The 12,257-nt window shown below is 37.4% G+C and overlaps 1 protein-coding gene across 1 annotated transcript; it reads right to left on the bottom strand.

The window, feature by feature from the left end:
- Positions 1 to 2,426: 2,426 nt before the first annotated feature.
- Positions 2,427 to 11,638, bottom strand: LOC118280820 (integrator complex subunit 3 homolog). Its single transcript, XM_035601201.2, has 3 exons — positions 11,472 to 11,638; positions 5,711 to 5,965; positions 2,427 to 4,863 (listed from the first exon to the last, which is right to left on the bottom strand). Exons 1-3 carry the CDS (start codon positions 11,512 to 11,514, stop codon positions 3,002 to 3,004), a joined length of 2,160 nt encoding a protein of 719 aa, XP_035457094.2. The 5' UTR covers positions 11,515 to 11,638; the 3' UTR covers positions 2,427 to 3,001.
- Between the last annotated feature and the right edge of the window lie 619 nt (positions 11,639 to 12,257).

Below are 12,257 nucleotides of genomic sequence, written 5' to 3'. Positions count from 1 at the left end.
ATGGATTTTAATTGCCTGATAATTTAGAAAATAAAATATATAGATAGAAAATTATTATAGTGTTTAATGTTTGATTCAGTGGAAGGAGTGTCTCCGTGTCCACCTTATTTCGACATAATACTACTGAGAATTCTAAAAATCTTATAATCAAGGCGATATATATATATATATATATATATATATATATATATATGGAGATATATATATATATATATATATATATATATATATATATATATATATATATATATATCTCTCTCTCTTTCCTGAAGTTCACGGTATCACCCGCAGACAATTTTCATCATCATCATGACATCTCATATTTACTTCACAAAATCCCGTTGTTTATGTTCTTGGCTGCTTAGGATTCTAATTTTATTATACGTAGGCCCTTAATTATTAATAAAGAACATAATAAAACAATTGATAAGTGGCTTGGTCATAAGTGTTCTAACTTAATAAAATTGGTAAATATAATAGTAAGGTAAGTACCTACATATACATATGGCTATAATAAGGTACAAACTGCTACGGGGTAATTTATGAAATTAGTCAGCAGATAATTACTAATCTGTTTGTAAAGATGAATTGCAATTTATATGCGACTTTGCTCAAGTGCGATGACTAGGCACGTTGTACTCGAATTTTATATTAGACATATTATTATAATTCGGTTTCGATCGATTGTGTGTGTTGGGTTTACTTAGTTTAAAGTCATTGGATGATTTTTCCCCCTGAAAAAAAGCTTATTACATATTTATTGTACTTAATACATTTATTTGTGTTTAGATACGATAGGTATCTACTGGGCCTTAAAAGCTAACTAAAGGCAAATATAAGAATGCGGAAAAACACATTGGGTATTAAACATTTGAATAAAAAATCATTTTTACCTATATGGAAATTTTGGGCAGGCCAAATTCTTTTTTTTTTTGTACTGTTATAAATCAAAGGATGGACACGACCGAACGGATGCATGTGAATTATTAAAAACGGATTTTCCCTCAACGAATTCGTGATTTCTTCCTTGTAAAACACATTAGCATGGCTCAATTCCCACCAATTCTCAGTAACTATTAAAATCTGGCAGTACGTACTCCAGTGCGTGTCATAAAGGTGTAAGTTTCGGACAATTATTCATGCTACACATGTCTTACCCATTCGTCAATCAAACATGGACAGTGAACTCGCTGAATGTTTGACTTAGTGACAAGTACCTAAGTGATGATTTTAGGGTATTTTATCAAATCTATAATAACATTGTAATAACAATATTTATTCAGATACAACTTAATAAGGAATACCGGAGGTCTACATTTTATCAAATATAATCAAATATTCATTATTCAATCTTGCAGTCAGAACATGCAGCTAGCGACATCTGTTGGTGAATAGCTTAAGCCGTAATAAAATAGTTACTACCTATATATTTTGTTTTAATTGTAGTGTTATAGATATAAATTATAAATGAATGTTGTTTTCAGAAATAATAAAAAAGATAATAGAAAGGATGATGATTCAGAAATAAGAAAAACTGAAAAAAAACTAATTGCATATTTTTCTTTTAAGTTTAGCTACTCGACAATAGATGGCATTGTTCACAACATAAAAATATTTCACTACAATTTTATTTTACATTCATATTTTCATGATAAATGAGCAAGTATCATTTAAAGAGGGAAACCACGAAGGCTTTGAAAAAAGTTTATATTTCTATGACGGTATTAGGTTTTCTTTTATTTTTAAACTTTGTCACAGACTAACCAACGTTTTCTCATGTTCCGTATATAAAAACGTTTAAAATTTCACATGTCTTCGCATCATAGCGCATTAATAAGAAATTATGGATCACTCAAAGGATTCTTTCTTACGGGAATCGAACCCGCAATACGGTGTGACTATCTAATACCTACTAAAATAAACAATCTAACTCAGCTTGTATAAGATTTTCTCTTTACTTTTAATTTTATGGAAAGTCTCTATCTACAATAATTTCTATCTACAATAATTTCTATCTACAATAATTTCTATCTACAATAATTTCTATCTACTTGTAATTTTTCATGTGATAACTAATATTTAGATGCATGCAGGTATGCATTAGGCAGAAATTATTTAACGAATTGTTTTGATTAGATTATTGAAGAAATTTATTTGAATAAGGTATGTTAGGTATTTATTTTAAATAGGTACATATTAACATTCTTGGTGAATGAATATTTTCACAGTTTTCACTTTAAACACTGTGTTAAACAGTTATTGTACCTACGTAATGCGACTTAACACCAGTATGCAGATAGTTATCGGCGTCACAGAGTCACAGCATAGTGTTGAAAGCGTTCTTTTGTTTGTCTGCATATGTGCAGTGCTCGGCTAAACGTCTAAATTGTTCACTGGTTCTCACGTGCTTTGAGAAGTGACACAAATTGCACAAGCCATTGTTTATTAAGAAAACTTTATTTACAATGAAATATTTTACAATCTATCGTCATAACTTACTTTCTATTGTACATAGATAAAACGTAAATCTATATCGGTAAACACCAATGTCAGCAAGAGAGTACAACTTCTTGCGTAAATTCGAGATTGTTATTAATTCTTACATGGTAACAAACGACTTATACCAATAGAAACATCAATAATAATATCACAAATAATTTAGGGTAACTACGGGTAAGCCTCTTTAGATAAAGATACAACTGTTTGCATTCAATCTAGAAACTCGTGATTCCACGGACAATTTATTTACAATAGTTATTGTACTTTGATTTGATAATCATTAATTAGTTTAATAAAATAAGAAATACGCCATTGCTTTTCATACATTAACGAATTAGCAGTCTTAAAACTATATCCCTGCATATAAACTAGACAAAATAAGTTCTCGTTGCTAATGAATAGCTCAACAATACCTACATTCCAAAGGCAACTGGTTAAATAGTTACTGTTCTAAAGAGGCGACTAATTTAATGGCAGTGATGTAATGTAACACAATAATAATTTACGCTCTTGTTTTAGTTTTACCAAATTCTTCTATATGCTCGTACTCGGTGAACCCTGGATCGGAGTCATAATACGCGTAGTCGTAACTATTGTCTTCTTTTTCGTGTGCAGGGTTCGCGAAATGTGGCGCACGAGTGGTGGGTCGTGGTGCCGGAGTAGAGGGTGGCGAGGGCGGCACGGGCACGCGGCTCGGTGGACGAGGCGGCCTGGTCTCTGGTGCTCTGGGAGCTACGGTCGTCGTGGGCCCCGCAGGTGCATCATTAGCTGGTGGGAAGTTCTGGTTCAATGGTTGAAAGTCAGCGGGCCTCGACGTCGTGGTGTACGTTTGGAAATAATCGAAAGTGCGCTGCGTGTTTATCGTCTGTGGCTGAGGTGTTGTCGTATAAATTGGTTCCGGAGCTCTCGTTGTGGGAGGAGCAGTCGGTGTAGGGGCAGGTCTGAAGGGCCTTGGGGCTGCAGTTTGAGCTGATGGCTTCGGTGGAGGTTGTGTTTTTGCATACTTTTTGCGTTCTTCTGGTAGCCTATTGCCACTAGCAGCAATGTTGAGTGAATGAGCCCCAGCTAGTAGTTCCCGGTCATACAATTCTGGCCGGTACTGTCCGTCATCTTCTCCTTGTGGAGGATGATACTGGCCGTCATCTTCATCAGTGTCCTCAGCAAAGTTAGCAGACTGAGTGTTGAAGGCCAGGTTGGTGTTGTATGCCACTGTGTTCAAGTTAGGTGGAGGTTCAGGGCGTGAGGTCGTGTAGATCGTAGTCGATGGAGCGCTCGTGGTCGTAGGATTGTTGTAATAAGCCTGTTTCGAGAAAGGAACGAAATTATTCTTTTCGGGTTCATATGAGACGCTGTTGAAGTTTTTGTAAGCTGGCGTAGTGGTAGGGAAAGTTCTTGCAGAAACGCTGTAGTCTACAGTTGTAGGTGTGTCTCTAATATTCTCTCTGTTGTTCTCCACTCTGTTGTTGAAGTTATTAAAGTTCTTGGCACGCGCGAATTCTGGGTCTCTAGGAACATCTTGTACATTGAAGCTATTTCTAACTTTGAAGGGTCGATTTTCGTTCTGAACATTTAGTCCCGGAGTTGATTGTGCGTCGTAATTATATAATTCAATAAGACCGTCCTTTTTATTGAACCGTGGGGCCGCTGTGGACGAGGGCTGAGGGAAAGAGGTAGGAGCACCATTGGGATAGAACCTATTATTTTGTTTTGGAGTCACTCTAGGAACTTCAACGTATTCGTCTTTATACTGTTTGTATTGTGGAGGTACGTTTGGAGGGGGAGTGAAGGCTTGTTGCCTGTTCTGTGCGTTGAAACGGCGGTTAAAGTTTTGTTGTGGTTGTGGCTCCGAATATTGTTGCTGTTGTTGTTGTTGCTGCTGCTGTTGTTGCTGTTGTTGGGGAGGAGTGTTTGGTGGGAAAGTGGTGGGTGGGGCTTTAGTAGAGACGTATATGGGACGTTTCCTCACTAGTTTACGTTTTGAAGGTACGTCATACTGCTGGGGTGGTACAGGAGGTTGACTGGATGGAGGTGGTGCGGGTGTGGTGTATTGTGTTGTGGGGAACGTGCGCTGGGTTGTGGGGTAAGTGCGTTGGGTAGTGGGTCTACGGAATGACTGGCGTTGGTAGGGCTGTTGTGAGGAGACTGGGGATGGGGAGGAAGCAGGAGGGGTTTGTTCATCACGGCCACGGTCACGTTGTCCGCTGAAGAAGTCGGACGAGTGAGCTGCTCGAAGGTCAGAGTCAGGTCGATTCTGGGCGACATTGTTCTGCGACAGCCGACGGTCACCGGTCTCAGCGCGCTGGAGACCGAACTCAGCTTCATCATCGCGATTTCCATAAGACGACAACTTCTTGGTGTCAAATCCTGTTTCGAAAGAGCACACATATTAAAAATACGTAGGATTTAACTACTAAATGAAGAATACTACATCTACAGAAAATTTTGAAGCTCCAGCTTGTTTTACAAGGCAGACATTTCTTGGCTTGCGTTGCATTTGAAAAACCAATTTTTAAATCGATAAAAGCTTTTGTTGCAAGCGTACGGCTGAAGCTTAAGTATGTTGTGATTTGTTACCAAGAGTCTCACAGCAGACGTCGATCAGTGGGCATGATGGTACTCTGTACCAATAATTCTCATTAGCCATAATTGATCAACTCATCATATGTTGACCTTGAGTAGCTTATTTATTTCTACTACAATTTTCGATGATGTTGCGTAAATATTAATAACATGACTTATTATGACTGATTGCCACCCACTGCCTAATCAATACAAGTAATCGTTTATTTATACAAACTAGATTCACTTGACGGGATGAAATCGTCTTTTCAATAACATTAAATATATACACAACTGCCTATTCTGCTCTAAGCGTTTTTTTTAATACAGCTCTAATTTATTGTACAGCACCACTCACAAATATCAGATGCCACTCAATTCTAACTTATATGTATTATAACTTTCTATTTTCACATATTCAGGAAATCATAAATAATAAAATAAATAGTGTCATGTTGTTATTAAATATTGCTGATGTTTTAACATAGCAATTACTTGAATCATTCGTTTGAAACATAATGACTTTCCACTTTATTCGATTAGAGTACCAAAGAAATTCAAATTATTGTCATATTACTATTACAAAACCTTTGACATATCCGATCTTTTAAAGACATTTGTGAGTGTTTTGTTAGTTGCAAAGCTAGCTCACCGGATCCGATCCTGTAGAGATCGAACTGACCGTCGTAGATGTCTGCGGGGCAGGCGAGTGGGTCGTCGTCTCCCCAGTCCGTGCAGGTTTGTGCCTCCTGGTGGAACAGTGTGCCCGGGGGACAGAAGAACCTGAAGTCCCTGATTCCTCCTCCAGCGACCCTCACGCACACGTGGAAGGCCTTGCAGCCAGACTTAGCGTCTGCATAGTACGCGCCCAAGATCCGACCTTTACAGTTGAACCTTTCCGCGCTCCCTGTGTGACATGTAAAGAGAATATTTGTAATACAATGCAATGAGTAATGCAGTGAAGTCATCGCTGTGCTGTTGACTCCGTTGGTATTCGTTGTGTAATGAACTGAAGATTTATTTACGTTTAACATCTAATAAAGTTATGTATTTGGATGATGTTTCATCTAAACTGTTCTAATTTGAAAAGATTTATGCGTAAAATGTAATAAATATTTTAATTTATGATTAATTGCCATGATTCCCACGAAACCTCATAATATATTCATCTATGCAAGTGCAATAACCGACATAGTTTTAAAACAGTAATTACCTACAAGCCTCCCTATAACTACTGATTTTTAACTATCCAAGATTTACGTCATCGAGAAAAAGTTACATGTAAAATGAGTTTCACGAATTTATCGTTACATAATGAATTTTAGATCTTATGTACTTGTAACTATGCCTTATGGTATGTTGCAAATAAATGGCTATTACTTCATAATGTTGTCTTTTAGCCCTTTGACTACCTATAAAAAATGTTGAAAGAAAATCCTCCGCTACGTCGGTCGCTCGGTGACACCCATAGCGTTTAACGTAAACAAAAATTTCTGAAACATGAACAATAATACTCGTTTATAATTATATTCATCAAACCGTGACATACTTGACAAAAACCAACAACATTTTTTAAATTAAAAGCAGCAATTTTATCAAGATTTTCATAGATAACAATTGTCAATTTTGACTTTGGGCGACGTTCGGTGGCAATGGGCTGTGGTAGTGTTCTCATCGTCCAAGGCGACTATTGTAATCACAGCGACACTTGAAGTAAACGTGCAATAACTAGGCGGCAGGCACAACGTCTAATGAGACGAGTACATTGCGACATAACTACAGTCAACTACTTGGAACACGCTAATCCTGGTGAACGTTACTAGTTAAACATCTGCGAGGCAGTAACTAGGGAAAATTGCAATAAAATAAAGTTTGTTAATGTATCAGAATCTTCTAATGAGTTTAGGATTTTATTTAGGATTTCCTAGCCTTTAGCTGGCTTGTTGGCCGTGTGGTCGTAAGTGCGACTGTCGGGCAATTGGTCTCGGGATCGATTCCCGGGTTGGGCAAAGTATTGCTTGGCCTTTTGCGGATATTTGAAAAATTCTCAGTAGTAACACAGATCTGGAATTGTGCCCAGAATCTGGCAATAGGCTCACCCCCTATTACATGGGACTTATAACACAAACAGCGAAAAGTAGTTGTACAGTACATTGTACAGTGGCATTACGTGCCGTAATATGCATCTCTGTCTACCCCTTTAAGGACAAAAGGCGTTACGTTATGTTATTATTAAAAAAGGTTTTTGGAAGGAAACCTATTGTCCTATACCGAGCACAATTCTAGACTACGATCTACTTAAATTTGACCTGGATGTCAAATTAAGACTCTTACTGGACAGATGCATCATCAACCACTTCACAAATTAGTAATCTATAAGATATCGTTTGATATAGTTTAATATTAATTTGAATGGATTTGAGTGAATTACCGGATGTGAAACTAAGTGAAGCCTGCTTAAGTCACTAGAGCTATATAAAGTAAATGTCATTCTCTCATCTATATCGCAATTAAATTATATTAATATCCGTTCGATTACAACATCTTCAGTCCAATATATCAATGGGTTCAATACGTTGTTATTTATTAGTTAGTTTCGAAATGTATGAAGAAAAATAAAAGTGTTACGGTAGGTGATTGATGAGCGAACTCGTTATTGAAGCAAAAAAATCGTCTAGCCGCCTCATTAATCGGCCTTGATTTATCAGAAATTCCTTGACTTTGTTAATATGGTGATCAAAACATAATCAGATATAGTTTTTGGGAAAGCTACATATCAGTATCCTTATTATGAATTTGCTAAACGATGAACGAAAATGAAAAGAGAGCGTTTTCGCCGAACGTGCTCTCGTTTCGTTTTCCTTCAACGTAAAGCAAATTCATACTAAGGGACAGAACTATGTACATTCAAATTGATTACTTAATATTGGTTCAATTAAGGTGCTTTTTTGAGATGTCAATCATGTGCACAATCTTTTGTCATATCTGTGTAGTACTTCTCATGTAGTATAATAGCAATTTATTTATAAATTTTTATGACATTAGGCATGCCTTATCAAATTAATAAAATAATCTCTATTCTCCGCGTTTTCTACAGCAAACTGAGCTAAGACCATCTCAGTGAATAATGCCTTGTTCGCACTACGCTAGCATTTTAGTTGAATTGCGAGTATTTAGTACCTCTCTTTCGCTTTGATTTTAGAACAGAAGGAAGAGATAGTTTCTAAGTACTCGCTACTAGACTAAGATACTACCATAATGTGAACAAGGCATATAAGGCTCAGTAAGTACTTGAATTAGAACATTACTCTACATTGTAGAACACGGTACATTTCACTCGTATCCGGCGTACGACGTAGTAATAGCTTCACTTTGTCTTCCGTATTAGGTAGGATAGTACTCAGTATTGTCTCGATCCAACACAACGCGTTACAACCAATTCGTAATGCCTGTACCTATGGCTGTCCACTTCAATCTTGAACGCATATGCGCGCTACTTTTACCTAAGACATTCGAGTAATACGCAGATAAATCGATTTCAGTTTTGTTTGTTGTAAAACAATAGAAGTGATTTGTTTGGATTTTGATTGAAAATTATCTCTGGAATCGTGGATTTGGGTGACGTCAGGTACTTTTTTAAAAGGAAAGCACTTAATTAAATACTTATGCAAAAGATATTGAACAAAATAATATATTAGAGACATACTCATTTAGAATTTGACTAAGTTAGATACAACCGAGTAGGATGCGCAACGTAGCCGCATCTGCGCACGCTGCTCATGTTGAAGAGTCTCTCTGTGATTCGAAACTAGTAGAGCTATTCTCTATTAATGTACAGGATTAACTCTGATTTTTATTTAATATTGAAGCTCTATTATCTATTAAGGTAACAATTTATATCATTCCAGCACCTAACAATTAATTACTGCTGTAAATGCCACCCAAATCCCAAACACCCGAGATAACTAAAGTACGCATTAAGCAATTAAAACAAACGACTACAGATAAATCTAGCAAACAGTTTATTGTTCTAAGAGCCTGTGTATAAAACGCTAGAACAATTAAACTTATAGTCCGGTAAAGATCAAATAGCGGTGCTAGATTAGTGGATTCCCATGCGTGTGTGCTCACCGTGAGAGGGGGCAGCGGGTTAGAGATAAGATCGCGGGCTCTTGCACAACCGCGCGCGCTATAAGGTGCCATAGCATCCTCCACGAAAGGTCACCACTACCTTATGTAAGTGTAATAACGTCTAACAGAGCACACAATCAAATTCTGATCTCTTTTACAATCAAAAGGTCATAATATATGAGATGTGTCATTATGGGTACGTGAACAATATCGTTTGGCTGTCGGGTCACTTCCTCATTGTCCGTGAGAAAGATGATCGTAATTATTGACTGTAATGATCTTGTGGGTATTTGGTAACATATTGTAGAGCTAAAGATTTGAATACAAATCTTAGTTACGACTAAACAATGTTAATAATATTTGATATACATTTGGTGTGGAAGTTACTGAAGGTAACTAACTATACCTAGTTGTATCAACAAGTGAACTAATAATTTCGTAAAGAGAACTGACGATATAATTTGATGTCAGTCATTTATATGTTTGATATGTTACGTTACAAATAAATAAAATGCTTATTACAAATGTGTTTACATAAAATAAAATTTGATGGACAGCGACTAACTGCTCCGAGCTCACTAATCTTTTTACTTTCGCAAACATACTTACAACCTGTTAGCTGATGCACCGTGAAATTAAGTGGCGCAATTACATATCGAGTTTTATTGCTATAGAAGATGCTATCAATGTCACAACAGTACGCAAAACATTGCAACACCGGAAATTTCTTTGTTTATTTGCTTATATTTCAATGTTGCGTGCTTTACTCCGCGATTTATGCTAATGTATGCAGTGATGTAACGGATTGTTGTGATGACTCAGTCAAATATCGACAGGTGATCGTTCATTCATCAATACACGATAAAATGTGCTCCGCGCATAAATATAGTCGATACACAAATACACTTTCGCTTCCATTCTTCTAAAACAAGGTAAACGTTATTTTTCTCACGCTTTGATTGTTATGGTTCAATACATTAGATTTTCCACACAATATAATGTTATGAAGCAAAAACGTTATTGGTTCACATCGTTGCAACATTCACTAGCAACGTAGGCTTTAAATGCGTTAATAACCATGGAATCTACATTTGCAATGTGCAGTTACCAAAACAAGAATTTGTTATGAATTTTAATTTCAATTAGGCGTATCTTTTCGTGTATGAGTCTGTGTGGAGCGACTTAAGGACGCTCAGTGCATGCGGTATCCTTGTTACATACCAGCGTCGTTTTACGTTCACGAAAGGAAGGGATTATATGTCAAACACAAATGTCTAACCACAAAGTGGGTCAACTTGCCTAACTACGGCTGTAGGTGCGCGACATGCAGGCGACCCTTCAACCACAATATGAGCGAGTAAAGGCAAGATGTGTACAGCCGGGTAAGTGCCCGAACCTTGAGGCTACCCATCCGTTCGCTGGCCGTCACGCCGCCCTAGTTCTTACGGAGAGCGGAGCGTGGGAAAATCACTTATGCAAATCCGGGGAATCGATTATCGTGGCGATGCGCGATCGACGCGGGCGCAGCGGCAAATGGAAAGTGCATCGGTTGCGCAAGTGACGTGCACTCCGCTCGCACCGCCCGACACACGGCCCATCTCTAATGCGAACCTGATGCTCGGGCCACGAGATAGCTCTTACAAAACACACAGACGTACCTCACGGAGTCGTGGGCGTTCATTTAGGTCAACATAGCTCAGACCCTTTTTATAACATGATTCACGATTTACGTTATCTAACTGACTATAATTATTTAGCGTGTAATTAGATACAGTAATAAATAAATTTAAAACAGATTATTAAATTAAAATTCATATTTTTTATAATGTTTGTGAATGGTAGTAGAGTTTATTTTGCTTTTATTAAGAAGAAATCTTATTTTGCGTTTAATCCCATTACCGATTCTATTGCCTAGAGTAATAAATAGAAGCACAACACAATTGTCGAACAATAGAAGTGTTATAAAAATATGATTTCGAAACAAGAAACTGAAAATGTCTTCCCACGCGCCCGGATGTCCTGCACATTAGGAACACACAAATTAAGTAAATACTTTCACAGAGATGCGCACGCGCGAACCCGAGCTGCACAACACCATTATTTCCTCACAGCGCAATGTATCATGAAAACACATCAAAATAAAGACTGCAAAGGAAATCACACGATGCAATTCTTCTTTAAGAACATTACCGCAGAAGAGAATTGACACGATAGAATATTCCGGTCACTTCCGATATGTCACAGTGTACGAAGCAGGTGCGGGTCACACGCGGTGGACTTACCCAGGACGGGGAGCAATGTTAGCAAGATCCACAGAGGGGACATGTTGTCGCGAGGTGCGTCGCGAAGGGACTGGCGGTGGATGCGCGTGCGCCGCCCGCCCGGCCTCGGGAGGGGAGAACTGAAAGCTCGCCGCCCGCCCCGTGCGCTACCACAGTGGGCACAGACTGATACATCGCCGGCTCCTCAATGTAACATTTGTTCACGTTTAAACATTTGAGTAGTGCCGTGAATAATTAGATTAGTAAATGTTTCACGAAGTGCACAATTTTTTTAATGTTTGTTATGTTTGTCGATCAAAGCTGAAAAATGTTTTTCCTTTTTTCTCCTACTGTATTAAGTTATTAATGTTATTTTCCAATTGAGTTACTGCCTAATCACTCATTATTTTAAGCAAAAATATCCTATTATCTTTTTGCTGAAATCTAATTCCATACCAAATTCATTAAAAAATGTATATCAGTTTTCGTATGTAGGAAATAATGGATAAATGAAAAAGGTATCAGTATCCTACAAACAAGCATGTAACTTAAACAAACACATTTCTCTAGACTGTGGCATATAACATACCCAATGGAACAGACGCGTGATTTATTAGACATAACCGATGTCTATCTGCGAACTAATGTTTTGTTAGCTCATTAGTCAAACGTTTTATTGCATTACATCACGAACTGAATCATTGCACGGTAATGCCAATCTATTGAGAAAATCATCAATTATGTCTCCATAGTCAGTCACACTTAATTACTAACTATTTATTTTTAATAATATATATCAAGTCTACA

Source organism: Spodoptera frugiperda, chromosome 20, assembly GCF_023101765.2.
Source record: "Spodoptera frugiperda isolate SF20-4 chromosome 20, AGI-APGP_CSIRO_Sfru_2.0, whole genome shotgun sequence".
In the NCBI taxonomy this organism is placed as follows: domain Eukaryota; kingdom Metazoa; phylum Arthropoda; class Insecta; order Lepidoptera; family Noctuidae; genus Spodoptera; species Spodoptera frugiperda.
This window is presented reverse-complemented; position numbering and strand designations above follow the sequence as displayed.

Bases quoted from the DNA above. Each gene is read 5' to 3' on its own strand.
- LOC118280820 (XM_035601201.2), bottom strand. From the start codon at position 11,514: ATGTCCCCTCTGTGGATCTTGCTAACATTGCTCCCCGTCCTGG. The intron at 5,966-11,471 runs GTAAGTCCACCG...CATGTCACACAG, and splicing joins AACATTGCTCCCCGTCCTGG to GGAGCGCGGAAAGGTTCAAC. The intron at 4,864-5,710 runs GTGAGCTAGCTT...CTTTCGAAACAG, and splicing joins TCTCTACAGGATCGGATCCG to GATTTGACACCAAGAAGTTG.